The 14,019-nt window shown below is 36.8% G+C and overlaps 2 protein-coding genes across 3 annotated transcripts; both read left to right on the top strand.

Moving 5' to 3' along the window:
* Window positions 1–3,455: 3,455 nt before the first annotated feature.
* LOC131770821 (uncharacterized) lies at window positions 3,456–8,011 on the top strand. Of its 2 annotated transcripts, none has more exons than XM_066160355.1 (4): window positions 3,456–3,805; window positions 4,500–4,653; window positions 4,971–5,098; window positions 6,151–8,011. In XM_066160355.1, the coding sequence occupies exons 1-4, from the start codon at window positions 3,785–3,787 to the stop codon at window positions 6,376–6,378; spliced, it is 531 nt and encodes a 176-aa protein (XP_066016452.1). In that variant the 5' UTR covers window positions 3,456–3,784; the 3' UTR covers window positions 6,379–8,011. The 2 variants fall into 2 exon arrangements, with proteins under 2 accessions (XP_066016452.1, XP_058942534.2); XM_059086551.2 differs by having other exon boundaries at window positions 3,462–3,805; window positions 4,497–4,653; window positions 6,151–8,009.
* Window positions 8,012–9,205: 1,194 nt separating this feature from the next.
* Window positions 9,206–12,577, top strand: LOC131770813 (uncharacterized). The gene is made up of 4 exons (XM_059086542.2): window positions 9,206–9,353; window positions 10,048–10,204; window positions 10,602–10,732; window positions 11,817–12,577. Exons 1-4 carry the CDS (start codon window positions 9,321–9,323, stop codon window positions 12,042–12,044), a joined length of 549 nt encoding a protein of 182 aa, XP_058942525.1. The 5' UTR covers window positions 9,206–9,320; the 3' UTR covers window positions 12,045–12,577.
* The last annotated feature ends 1,442 nt before the right edge of the window (window positions 12,578–14,019 follow it).

Genomic DNA, 14,019 nt, shown 5'->3' with positions numbered 1-14,019 from the left:
TTCAACCAAAAATATATTTGACTGCATGTATCACACTTTCATTGCCAGAAAGCGAAATTTGCCTTTATTGGTCTTTATTTGCAAATGGAAAGTTATAAATGAAGCCATGATATAGGTTGACATTAACATTAATAGGTAATATAATTTAATGAAAAGTGATTCGAGACAATCCTGCACACATAAAAAGAAATAAACAAACTCGAATTTAAAGAAATATGTTGGCAATGATCAGGAATGTTTACACACGTGAAAATCTGATCATGGTTTCCACGAGAGCCAAATGAAACAAACTCTTGTTAAATCAAATTGTTATTACATGCAAATTAAGTCGAACAGAAACTCCTCATTTTGACCAGAAATAAACGAGCATTCGTGCGACAGATAGCGCGTTCCTCACAAGGCAAATTTCACCTTCATAAATGCCCTCCTTTGCTAAGGGCAGTCCCGAAATTATTTTTAGAAATATAATTTCTAACTCTACAACGCGGTCGTGATCACCCTTGTTTTGAATCTCAACGGCCTGTTTGTATTGTCCTTCACCTGTATGGAACAGTCACTAAGAGGCGAACCAACCAAATAAAACTGAGAATTTACTATCAAGTTAATTTCATTCCATGTTTATCTCCCGAAATCGATGTTAGCACGTTGAGTTCAACGCAAAGTAGATTATCTTTCTTCTTAGGACTATAAGAACCAAATGGCGTTTTCTTCAATCGCGTTTAACCCATTTTCTGTGGAACCTGAAATTAGCGGTCAACCTGTATTAAGTCATTCCTCGTGAGCGACTGCTTAAATACAGCTACGACTCTAGCTTACGATACAGTATTTCATTCTCATAAACAAACATCGTTGTTTCAGCTTGAAAGGGATCACATACAGTGTTTATCTATCTTTGTATGGGATGTAGAAACTCGATGCTTTGTGAAAGAAAGTCTATGTAGTCGAAGTTCATGCGTCTTGGCACCACCTAATCTTGTATTGCCGTTTGTTGTGACTATTCGGACGTGTGTATTGCATTGAAAGTTTGCCCTGTTAAACAGTTTTGGAAATCTATTCCGACAACTAGTACAAACAGTCGGTGCACATGGCGAGCATAAGATTATCGACTAAGAAACTGGTAGCTGTTTTCGTAATTAGACCCTATTTGAGTTAACTCAAGGGCTCGAGGCTGACCGGAATCCAAACACTAATCTGTCCCTCTCTTATTCTAGATTTTATCTTTAGTTTTTCTGTTCTAGCTTACTCGCCGCACTTGAGCTAGTGGTTAACTTAGGGTTATTTTAAATATATTTTGTAACGATTTGCAAATGAAACTGAAGTATGCTCATCAGGTATGATTCATTTTAACTGTACAAGCATTTTAGGCGTGCTTTTAAGTGTGATGAATCCGTAGGGGCTACCAGGCTTTTCAGTTAAGATTTTGTAAGATATGCAACAGCCACTCGAAGGCATCTCTTTTAACTTTGCTTTTGTGTTTATTCACTACTGTCTTTTCTTTATGATGATGTTACGCTCGCTGCATCCTGCATCAATAAACGAGATACCCGATGTTTGTTTTTACTAAGATTAGTTACAAAATCTTTCTAAATCGTTTCAGGGTGATTAGAGTACATCAGAGGTTTTCTTAAAGGAGACTCTCCTCAAACAATTGCTCACCAGCTAATTACGGTTAGCTTTTATTTCTGATAAGGGCATACGAAGTGTTGGAGTCAAACTTTGGCTTCAACTCCTTTCCTACCCACCCTTCCCCCAAAGAATAAAACGCGTTCTTGGCACAACTACAAAACCAATAAACGCCCAAACGCCAGCTATGACTAGAAGGAAACGTTTCAATCTTCCACAAATCTTAATACTGGTTTATCTACTTTTATTGAATTAGGGCAGGGAAAAAAAAGACAGTTTTATGCCAAGAGAACGAAGAACGAGGTTAAGGAAACGAAACTTGGTAAATCATCTAAAGACTGCTGAGCGACTCGTAAAGAAAATGGAAAACCAAAATCCGCCTTTCTTCCTGTATGAAGAGAGTACAATTGCAAATGAGAATTACGCAGATGCAAGTAACAGAGCCTAACCTCCGGGAAGATCAAGGGGGAAAGTTTCTAGTGAAAATGTGGTGCTGGGTCCTTGCGGGGCGATATAACGGATAATCTGGTTTTATCAACGGGGTTGGAAATGTAAATTGGCCACCGTAGAGAGTTTCTAAAGCTGAAGTTTCGAGCTTTAGCTCTTCGACAGAACGAAACGTTCGCCTAACGCTCGGAAAATCAGATTAAGGAACTCTTAACGGTAGCCATTTATGTTGTTAACTCAGTTAATCAAACCAAATCATCCTGTAACTTCCGAGAAAGTTCAGCACAGTAATATTAAAAGAGAGGAGATGTGGTACATTTTTAGGAAACTAAAGTTACTGCATTGATGTAACGGAAAACAGCTTGGTTAGACCTCTAAATATTCGATAAATTTTGATTCTTTTTAAAAAAAAATGGTCCCTCAAAGGTGGAGTTTGGAAACCAAAACAACGTGTCATGGGCTTCATTCGGCCAAATATGACTTCCTCACCACGTGAATAAGATAACAGCTTTTTATTTTAAAGCATGATCATTATCGAACAAAAAACGAAAGTCACATCAAGTTCATAAGCAAATACTGGAAACTTCTACAGTGTGTTGGTTGTAATATTTCTGAAAATAAAAAAGGTGCATAAAGTTGACGCAATTAAGTGTACAATTGTTTAAATCGAAATCCTTTTGTATTCAAACTAAACAAATAACAAGCGGTCGGCATGTGAAATCCCATTTCAACTTGTTTCAAAAATTAAATGCTTCATTCGAATTGTGTAGATATTTAAATGACTTTCACAAGTTTGTAGTTTAAAAAATTTATCAGCTGTACGTCATAAGAACATCGTCACATATGTTCTACAAATTCTGAATGAAATAACTTTCGATGCGCCGTCAAACTGGAGAAAAAAATTTAACAACAATTTTCCTTGTGCCATTTCTAAAAATACTTAGCATTTAAAGTTTAGAAGCTGAGCTATGATTGGCCACAAGAATTATCACCTAAAATAATTGTCTTCAAAGATGTGGGTACAATCGAGGAAAAAAAAATGGACTTTTGTATAGACATGAGCTTTGGCACTTAGTTTAGAAACACGAACCGTGCATTAACAAAAACATCGAAACCGAAGATTCAGAAACCTGAACAATATTGTTACATGTACTATATTTCAAAGCTCAGCCGACTATTTTGGGTAGCAGTAAAACAGGGCAAATCTCAAGTGAGAGAGGTGTAATTATCGCAGAACAATCTTCCCTGTTAAGTTGAAACAGTACACGCCTAGCAAAACCAAACAAAACAAAAATCTTGGACTTCCGAACCAAGCTTTACATGCCACAGGGAAACTTACGTGTCACGCAACTCGAGGGAAATGCCACTAGTTGTCACGCTTCAAAGGAATTAACTTGAGGAGCGATAAACCAAAAAAATACTGTGTATATCGGACTTAAACTGCCCTTCACAAAAAAGTGCTCTATGTAAAAAAAGCTGTCTTCACCAATTCAAACTTCACCTAGTGCCGGAAAATTTGCCTGGCTTTCGTATAGTGTCGGAAGCTAGGGACGAAAGTAGAAAGTCTCACTCCCAATCTATGACGTAATTTCTGGGTCGAGCTGGTTAAATGTGAGCGAGTTAACGAGTAAGGAATCACTCTTCGCTACAGCTCGCGCACTTAGCTTCGCAACTGTAAAACATCCACAGATTTGTAATAGAACTCGGTGTTCTCATGGAGACCAAAGACGAAAATGTAAGTTCAAATATTCAATTTAGATTCCAAATATTCCACGAAACCTTCGTTCACCTTCGAGATCGCATCGTTGTCTTCTTATTTCCAAGCATGATTGAATTGCATTGCGATCAGACTTGCTTGATGCTTATGATATAGTCAAATCGATTATGTCTTTAACCCGTTTCCAACACGAGCAACTGAACCACTTAATTCCGGTGAAAATCTACATATTTCGTAAATTATTGGCTTTTAAAACATTTATTTCTCTTGTAGATCGGAAATTGAAAGGCTCGTTTTGGACAATTACGCTCTTAGACAATTAAAACAGTATTTTATAGTTGTCGTATATCGGCACCACTGTACCTCATGGCATGATCTGATGGACAAAATTTGCTCAGCGCGCCTCTTGCTGTGGAGACCATCCCACCACATACTGAGGAGGCAGAATAGGGGCGGGGTGGGGGGGGGAACCTACGAAAGACTAGCGTACCACCTAAGGGAAGAGAAGGGGATGAGCTCAACCCAGATCAGTCAATTGGCTTTTAAACACCCTTTGACTCCAAATCTCCCTCCCCTCCCCTCCCCTCCCCTCACCTAAGTACCCCTCTAAACTCTTATCTGTTAAATCTACAGTTGTCCCTAAGCTATTTTCCTGCAATACCTTTGCCAAAAGGAAATGTATGCAATAAATGACGTATTTACCCCATAGCAGACGAATATGAAAATCTTTGACCACAGTGACAGAGAATGGCACACTACAGATCATCAGCTTTACTCTCGCAACGAAGACGGACAAGCTCCAGGTCACTACATGTGGGTGAATGGCAGATCTGTTTTATCAAATGCAGTCAGTGAGAACCAAAAAAGTAAGTCTATCAATAAATATTCTTAAAATCAAAACAACAGAAATAATGGAACCTACGCTACAATCAAAATAGTCGCCACCTTGGAATAGCATCACAATCTTTGACCCTTTGAGCCTAAGGGGTGACTTTCATCTAATTTCTCACTACGAAATCACACCTGAATCACACACCACGGTCACAAGAAAAAGAAACATTACTCTTGTCCAAAAAGACAAGTAAGTAGAAAGGAAAGTTTCTTGCCCTGTATGCACCAGTTAATATAATATTAGAATGGTTTACTAAACAAGTGTCTTGTTTATCACTATGCTTTTCAACAGCTCATTTTAAGATCCACACTGTCGTGGAGCTTGACGAAAACAAGAAGTCTCATCAAGTTGTCATTTTAGAGCATAAAGGTGGTAGTGTTGTGGCCATAAACCAGGAAGATGACACTGTCATTGCTAAGGTATGATGGCAGAAAATTTCCTGTTAATAGTTGCATGTCAGGGCTAAATAAAAAATGAAAAAAACCAAGTGTGTCCTTGTTTTGGACACTTTTTTTATGGACTTATTGAATGAATGAGCAAGGATCTTACTCACTCACCCAAAAACTCAACGCAGAAAACTGAACAGATATTTCTATATGTCCCATTCTGAATTTGCTGTGCCATCATCAACCATAACACGATGGATAATCAAGGATAATCTTCAGACATAGACTGTACGTTGAATGGAGACTCTACTTAAAAACCAGGGGGTATTAACCCTTTACATCCTAACATCAGTATGCATATTCTCCATACTGTTCTCTATACATTTTCAAAGGTACTTATAAGGAGAATTTGTTTAATGATCAAGAGCATCTTGACATTGTTATTATTCCTTTATTCTTACGACCTCACTCTTAGTTGAGAATTAACAGGGGGTCCTGGTGACTTTGGAATGCTCATATTATATGCTAATATTATACTTCAGTCACACGCAGGTGTTTAGATGTAGGAGTTTTTAAGGAAGAGGGCAGGGGAGGGAGTGGGGAGAGTGCAAACAACTGTGCTCTATTTGAATTTAGGATTAATGTGCCATATTATTATATTGCATATTACAAATTATTTATTTTTTAATATTACAGATAGAGTAATAACTGAAAAGGAATGTTCTAGGTGATGACATGCATATTGACAACTCAGTCGGAGTCTGATGATGACCTTCTGTGCAAAAGCTAACCCCCTTAACACTCAAGATCTGATTGTTAACTCTCCTATCTAGCTGCTACACATTTTCTTGTAAATCAGTCATGAGAATTTGGTGTGCGATTAAGATAACAAATTCTGCCTAATAAGTTTGAGTCTTCTCGTTACCTTATGGACATGATAGGAAGAAGTTGCATACTGATAACTTCTGGGAATTAAAGGGTTAACAATGAACTCCAATGGGGCTGTCACAACATCAGCCACTGTCACCAACAGCAGTCATTTCCGAACGTGCTCTGACTCAGGGTCTGACTGCTCTTGTCCACAGGAACTTCCTAAACCTCTAAGCCAAAGCAACTCCCTTGATGAAGTTAAAAGAGACAGTCCTGAGGTGTTATTTTACAAGGTGGCTAGGGAAGAAGACAGTGAGCTGTTTTACTTCAAGTCCTACCTTAAAGATAAGCAACGCGTCCTCGGCTTTGATCAGGAAGGAAATCCAATGAACACCTCCCAAGTACAACCGGATCAGCTGGAAAGCTGGTTTTCTGTGTTTTAAAGTCTCTTGCAACTGCAAAACTAAAGTTGCAGTTTACAGTTGAAGTAAGAGATATTTTCCAAACAGTAAATTCTGGTAAGGAAATTGTTTCACTTAGGTTAAGCTAATGATGTCATGCAGTGTAAGTTTGACTACAAAATTCATGAAGTTTAGCATGATAAGACATTTGTTTACTGTCTGTTTTAAGATGAAATTGCAATCAAAATGTAATTTTATACATGTTGGAAAAATATTTTCATAAAATAGGGATTAAATCCACAGAAAGTTTTACAAAATTTATTTCATAATGAATATCACTTTGATGCCCAAGTAACCTCAAAACGATTAATTAGAGATGAATTTTTAAGAAAAGTGACAGTCTTTTGGCTAATAGTGAATTAAGATTCAGTGAATTTGGTACGTCGTATCCTCTTAAAAGTTTCATAATATTTCACTGGCATTTGTAGGAAATTTTTCATTTTTCTACTGATTTTCCTTTGTTAAAGGTATCGGGACTATTTTAAAAATAGAAAAAACCTCCTTTCAGTTTCTTTAAGATCTGCATGCAGCAAAATGGTTGTGAACATGATGCTATCAATTTTAAATAAATATTTCATTGGAAATCAATTTGTAATTTGCTTTATATTGACATCAATCGAATTAAACATTCTGTGGCAGACAGACAAAAAGGCGAAGTACTTAATGAGATCTTAGGAGTGAAAGGGTTAATTACGCACTGTTAATTGTTTAAAATTTAAATAAGGTAAACATTTGCTTATGTACGATTATGCGACATTTGTAAAGATACAACTGTTTTATTAGTATTTCATTTGTTCAGTTTACATTTTGTCCACGTTATGTGTATCTCCAGTTTACGGTCATTTCGTTCCGTGGTCAGATCGTTCCACAAAATAGTAAGTTCGTTCCACATATATAATATATATTTTCTAAACGTGTAAATGTGATCTGAGTACAGAGTAGCGATCGGAACATAGACGAAAGTATTTTCACAACTATTTACAAAACAGTGAGAGCGCCGTATGTTAATTTCAGTGTGCATTGCAGAACGATGTGAGAACTATTCACATATTAGCGAGAGCTTATGTTAGTTTTCTGTAAGTCAAAGATGATGTTAGAATTCAATTAAAAGCCTGATGCGAAATTTTAGCAAAGGATATTGCGTTTGTCAGTATATTATTCAAAAAGTTAAAGAAATGAAACGACGTCCAGTAATTAAAGCCGCACCGTGATTGCCGAAGTTAATACTATTATGTTATTGACATTTGATCACAGCACAGAACAGAGGATATTCAACAAAGTACCAAGTTGTCTGCGTATTTGTTAGCGCACTCGATGTAAAGTGGTTTTAGATTAAACATTATTGTTCGCGAGAGAAACATTTTCTGATTTACGCCCGTTTCCGGCGCTACTTGTCGAGTTCAAGCACTACGTTCGAGTCCGCTCCTAACATGCCGTTTCTGGTAAGGGCATACGTAGTTTTGGAGTGAAAAAATAGCTTCCACTCTTTTTCTCTCCATCCTTCCTCCAAAGAATAAAACGCGTTCTTGGCACTACTGCAAAACCAATAAACGTCTAAACGCCAGCTATGACTAGAAGGAAACGTCTTACGCTTGGTTGGACTTCTCAATCTACGGCAAATTTTGATTCTTTTAAAAAAATGGTCCTTCGAAGGTGGAGTCTAGAAACATGTCAAGGGAAATATTAGCCTTCATTCGCCCAAATATGACTGCCTAACCACGTGATTAAGATAACAGCTTTTTATTTTTAAGCATGATCATTATCGAACAAAGAATGAAAGTCACATCAAGTTCGTAAGCAATTATTGGAAACTTACTGAAAATAAACAAGGTTCATAAAGGTGACGCATTAAATGTACAGTTGTTGAAATCGAAATATTTCTGTATTCAAACTATACCTAAGTAACAGATGGTCGGCATATGAAATCCCATTTCAACTTGTTTCGAAAATTAAATGCACCGTTCGAATTGTGTAGATATTTCAATGACTTTCACAAGTTTGTAATTTAAAAATTTATCAGCTGTACGTCATAAGATCATCGTCACATATTTTTTACAAATTCTGAGTGGAATAACTTTCGATCCGCCGTCAAACTAAAAGAAAAACTTTAACAACAATTTTCCTCGTGCAATTTCTTAAAATACTTGGTATTTAAAGTTTAGAAGCTGAGCTATGCTTGGCCACAAGAATTTTAGCTAGCCCCTCCTAAAATAATCGTCTTCAAAGATGTGGGTACAATCAAGAAAAAAAAGGAAGAAACCAAAAGTTGTCTTTTATATAGACATGAGCTTTGGCACTTAGTTTAGAAACACGAACCGTACATTAACAAAAACATCGAAACCGAAAATTCAGAAACCTAAACAATACTGTTACATTTACTATATTTCAAAACTCAGCCGACTATTTTGGGTAGCAGTAAAACAGGGAAAATTACAAGAAGTGAAAGAGGTGGAATTATTGCAGAACAGGCTTCCCTGTCAAGTTGAAACAGTACACGCCTTGCAAAACCGTACAAAACAAAAATCTTTGATTTGCGAACCAAGATTTACATGCCCCAGAGAAACTTACGTGTCACGCAACTCGAGGGAAATGTCACTAATTGTCACGCTTCAAAAGAAATAAATTGAGGAGCGATAAACCCAAAAAATACTGTGTACATCGGACTTAAAGTGCTCTACAAAAAAAGCTGTCTTCACTGATTCAAACTTCACCTGGCGTCGGAAAATTTGCCTGGCTTTCGTGCCGGAATCGGAAGTTATGGACGAAAGTGAAAAGTCCCACTCCCAATCAATGACGTATGTCCGGATTAAGCTGGTTAAATGTGAGCGAGTTAGCGAGCCGGAGATCATTCTTCGCTACAGCTCCTGCACTTAGCTTCGCAACTGTAAAACATCTACGGATTTGTAAAAGAACTCATTGTTCTCATGGAGACCAAAGAGGGTGTGGAAAATTTAAATGTAAGTTTAAATATTCAATTTAGATTTCAAATATTCTACGAAACCTTCGCTTCACCTTCTAAAGCGCATCGTTGTGTACTTATTCACGAGCATAATTGAATGGCATTGCAATCAGACTTGCCAAATACATCGGCTCAGCGCTTATGATAGAGTCAAATCGAGTAAGTCTTTAACCCGTTTCCAACACAAGCAACTGAACCACTTAATTTCGGTGAAAATCTACGTTTTTCGTTAATTATTGGCTTTTCATTTATACTTCTAATAGAGTGGAAATTGAAAGGCTCGTTTTGAACAATTACGCTCTTGCACAAATTAAAATGGGATTTCAAATCCGAAAACAGTCTTTAATAGTTGTCGTAGATCGGCACCACTGTACCTCATGGCATGATCTGATGGACAAAATTTGCTCAGCGTGCTTCTTGCTGTGGGAGACCATCCCACCACATACTGAGGAGGCAGAACAGGGGCGGGGTGGGGGGGGGGGGGAAATCTACGAAAGACTAGCATACCATCGAGGGGAAGAGAAGTGGATGAGCTCAATCCAGATGGGTCACTTAGCTTTTTAAACACCCTTCTCATCTTAGTACCCCTTTAAACTCTTAGCTGTTAAATCTACAGTCTCCCCTAAGCTATTTTCTTGAAATACCTTTGCCAAATGGAAATGTATGCAATTAATGACGTATCTACTCCACAGCAAATACACGCGAGACTCTTTAACCACAGCGACAGAGAATGGTGCACTGCAAATCATCAGCTTTTAAATTGCAACGACACAGGACTGATTCGTGGTCACTATATGTGGGTGAATGACAGATCTGTTTTATCAAATGCAACCAAGGAGAACCAAGAAAGTAAGTCTATCAAGAAATATTCTTACAATCAAAACTACAGAAATAATGGAACCTACGCTACAATCAAAATAGTCGACACCTTGGAATAGCATCACAATCTTTGACCCTTTGTGCCTAAGGGGTGACTTTCATGTAATTTCTCACTACGATATCACACCTGAATCGCACACTACGGTCACAAGTAAAAGAAACATTACTCTTCTCCAAAATGACAAATAAGTAGAAAAGAAGGTTTCTTGCCGTGTCTGGACCAGTCAATATTTATATGTTATTTGCCGGCTGGGAGGTCCGTATGGTGAAAAACTGTGACCGAGGTCTTGAAAATACTGCCCGAGGCCGTAAAATATTAATATGGTTTACTAAACAAGTGTCTTGTTTATCACTATGCTTTTCAAAGGTCATTTTAAGACCCACACTCTCCTGGAGCTTTACGAAGACAAGAGAAGACCTCGTCAAGTTGTCATGTTAGAGCATAAAAGTGGTTATGTTCTAGCCATAAACCAGGATGATGACACTGTCATTGCTAAGGTATGATGGCAGAAAATTTCCTGTTAATAGTTGCATGTAAGGGCTAAATCCAAAACCAAAAATCAAAAATCAAGAGTGTCCTTGTCTTAGACATTTTTTTATGGACTTATTGAATGAGCAAGAATCTTACTCACTCACCCAGAAACTCAATGCGGAAAACTGGACAGATATTTCTATATGTCCCATTCTGAATTTCCTGTGCCATCATTAACCATAACTTGATAGAAATCTTGTGCTCATAATGTAATTGCTAAATGATAGCCACGCATAATCTTAAGACATAGACTGTCCGTTGAGTGGAGACTCTACATGAAAACTAGGGGTGTTAGCCCTTTACACCCTAACATCAGTATGCATATTCTCCATACTGTTCTCTACACATTTCCAAAGGTGCTGACAAGGAGAATTTGTTTAATGATCAAGAGCACCTTGACATTGTTATCATTTCTTTATTCATATGACCTTACTTTTTCATTCAGGGGGGGATAATGTGAGGAGAAATTAGATGCTTCTCACTCTTAGGAGTTGAGAGTTAACAAGGGGTCCTGATGACTTTGGAATGCTAATATTATACTTCAGTCACATCCAGGTGTTTAGATGTAGGAATTTTTGAGGAAGAGGGCAGGGGGAAGGGGTGGGGAGGGTGCAAACAACTGTGCTTTATTTGAATTTAGGATTCATGTGACAGATTATGATTATTTATTTTAGAATATTACAGATAGAGTACTGTACTGAAAAGGAATGTTCTAGGTGATATGATATGCGCATTGACAACTCAGTCAAAGTCTGATGATGACCTTCTGAGTAAAAGCTAACCCCTTTAACTCTCAAGATCTGATTGTTAACTTTCCTATCTAGCTGCTACACATTTTCTTGTAAATCAGCTACGAGAATTTGCTGTGAGATTAAGATGAAAACTTCTACCTGATAAGTTTGAGTCTTTTCATTACCTGTTTACTGGATAATGTAGGAACATGATTGGGAGAAGTTGCATATTGATCATATTGATATTGCTGGGAGATAAAGGGTTAATTTCCATTTCCCCAGCTGCTCTGACTCAGAGTCTGACTGCTCTTGTCCACAGGAACCCCCTAAACCTCCAAGCGAATACAAAATCCTTGATGAAGTTAAAGAAGACAGTCCTGAGATATTGTTTTACAAGACGGCTAGAGTACCTGGAAGTGAGCTGTATTACTTCACGTCCTTCCTCAAAGACAAGCAGCGCATCATCGGCTTTGATCCGGAAGGAAAACAAATCAACACCACCGAAGTACAACCGGATAAGCGGGAAAGTTGGTTTTCTATAGTGTAAAGTCTCTTTCAATTACAAGATTGAAATTGCAGTTTACGGTAGAAGAGATATTTTCTAAACAGTAAATTCTGGTAAGGAAATTGTCACTTAGGTTAAGCTAATGAAGTCATATGCAGTATCAGTTTGATAACAAAGTTTATGAAGTTTGGAAAAATGTTTTCATAGAATAGGGATTAAATCCACAGAAAGTATTGCAAAATTTATTTTCATAACGAGTATCACTTTCATGCCCAAGTAATCTCAAAACGATTTATTAGAGATGAATTTTTAAGAAAAGTACGGCGTTTAAGCTAATAGTGAATTTAGATTCATAATGAATTTAATACATGTCATATCCTCTTAAAGGTTTCATAATATTTCACTAGCATTTCTAGGAGATATTTCATTTTTCTACTGTTTTTCCCAAAAGGTAAAAGGTAACGAGACAATTTTAAAAATATAAAAAACCTCCCATAAGTTTAAGACCTGCGTGCAGCAAAATGGTTGTGAACATGTTGCTAACAATTTTGAATAAATATTTCTTTGAAAATTAATTTGTGGTTTGCTTTGTATTGTTATCCATTGAATTAAACATTGTATGGCAGACAGACAATAAGGAGAAGAACTTAATGAGATCTTAGGAGTGAAAGGGTTAATTACGCACTGTTAATTGTCTTAATTTAAGTTAGGTAAACACTTGCTTATGTACGATTGTTCGACATTTGTAAAGATACAGCTGTTTTATTAGTATTTCATTTGTTCAGTTTGCATTTTGTCCACCGGTTATGTGTATCTCCGGTTTACGGTCACTTCGTTCCATGGTCAGATCGTTCCAAGTCAGATCATTCCACTCAATAGTCAGTGAACAGGCAAGGGCCAATTCGAAAAGAAAACACAACACGATGCCTCAGCAAATGTTTTTACTATAACGTTAGAAAAAAGTAAATTCCTACAAGAGCGAAAAATAATAATTATATCACACAAAAACTACCTTGGTAGGTATGTAGGTAAGACTTTATTCAATGAGGGTAACATTTGACAGTACTAAAACTGATAACTAATGGCCCTCAAAAAACAAACAAACAAACAAACTAATAGCAATAGTTGCAACAATATTAATAGTAATTGAAATAGTATATAAGCCTTTGTAAATCGCAAAATAATATTATAAAATGTGGTTATAGACAGATTAAAATTTACATGAATAATTGCGTAAGAATTTGATTATTTAAAATTATTTTAAGATGGGAACGCTTAAAGTTTTTTGACACTAGTACTCCGTTTGAGGTCCACACTTAGTTTGTTACACTCCTTTGTTGCTCTCACAGAAAACGTTCGACCACCTTCCTTACTTCTCTTATATCGAGGGTAACTTAAGTTAAAATTAAAGAAACGGGTTGATCTATTATGTGTCAGAGCTTCTGATATGTAAGTCATTTATATATTCAGGGGTATTGCCGTTCAGCCTTTTGTAGGTTAAAGTGCATCGATTTACATATAATTCAGCATAAAAGGGAACCACTTTAAGTTAAATAGGCCGACAGAAGGTGTTGTTTCGTTTTAAGGACGAATTAAATCTCCAAAAGTCTTATTTAATATTTAGGCGTATTAAAGATGAAAACAGCTGTCCAAGTTATGTAACGAAACTATTCATTAAGAACTCGGGCCGCTATAATAGAACAAGTCGTTATGGAAGGTACAACTCGGTCTCTCCCTCCTACAATAGAGAAACAGAAGGGGGTAGCTCCTTTCAAGTCAGTGGAGCCAAACTCTGGAACAGCATTCCTTTTGATATTTGCAAGAAATAGTCTACTTGCGCTTTTAAATTTTCTGTTTGAAAATATTTTTTATCTAGAAATACTCAGCTTAATTTTATTAATTAGTGTCTTAACGCCTTTTAAATCCCAGTTTCCCTCCTTATGCACATATCTCTTCTCGTTTTTAAAATTCTTTATATATTTTGCGTATTTTTAAATTCTAAAGTTTTCAAATATTT

The sequence above is a fragment of the Pocillopora verrucosa genome, chromosome 13, assembly GCF_036669915.1.
Source record: "Pocillopora verrucosa isolate sample1 chromosome 13, ASM3666991v2, whole genome shotgun sequence".
In the NCBI taxonomy this organism is placed as follows: Eukaryota; Metazoa; Cnidaria; class Anthozoa; order Scleractinia; family Pocilloporidae; genus Pocillopora; species Pocillopora verrucosa.
The sequence above is the reverse complement of the archived record's forward strand: the minus strand, read 5'-3'. Positions and strand labels throughout refer to the sequence as shown.

Excerpts from the sequence above, each read along its gene's own strand:
- LOC131770821 (XM_059086551.2), top strand. The coding sequence starts at position 3,785 with ATGGAGACCAAAGACGAAAAT. Across the intron at positions 4,654-4,970 it reads AGTCAGTGAGAACCAAAAAA|CTCATTTTAAGATCCACACT; the intron begins GTAAGTCTATCA and ends GCTTTTCAACAG. Across the intron at positions 5,099-6,150 it reads ATGACACTGTCATTGCTAAG|GAACTTCCTAAACCTCTAAG; the intron begins GTATGATGGCAG and ends TCTTGTCCACAG.
- LOC131770813 (XM_059086542.2), top strand. The coding sequence starts at position 9,321 with ATGGAGACCAAAGAGGGTGTGGAAAATTTAAAT. Across the intron at positions 9,354-10,047 it reads AGGGTGTGGAAAATTTAAAT|CAAATACACGCGAGACTCTT; the intron begins GTAAGTTTAAAT and ends TCTACTCCACAG. Across the intron at positions 10,733-11,816 it reads ATGACACTGTCATTGCTAAG|GAACCCCCTAAACCTCCAAG; the intron begins GTATGATGGCAG and ends TCTTGTCCACAG.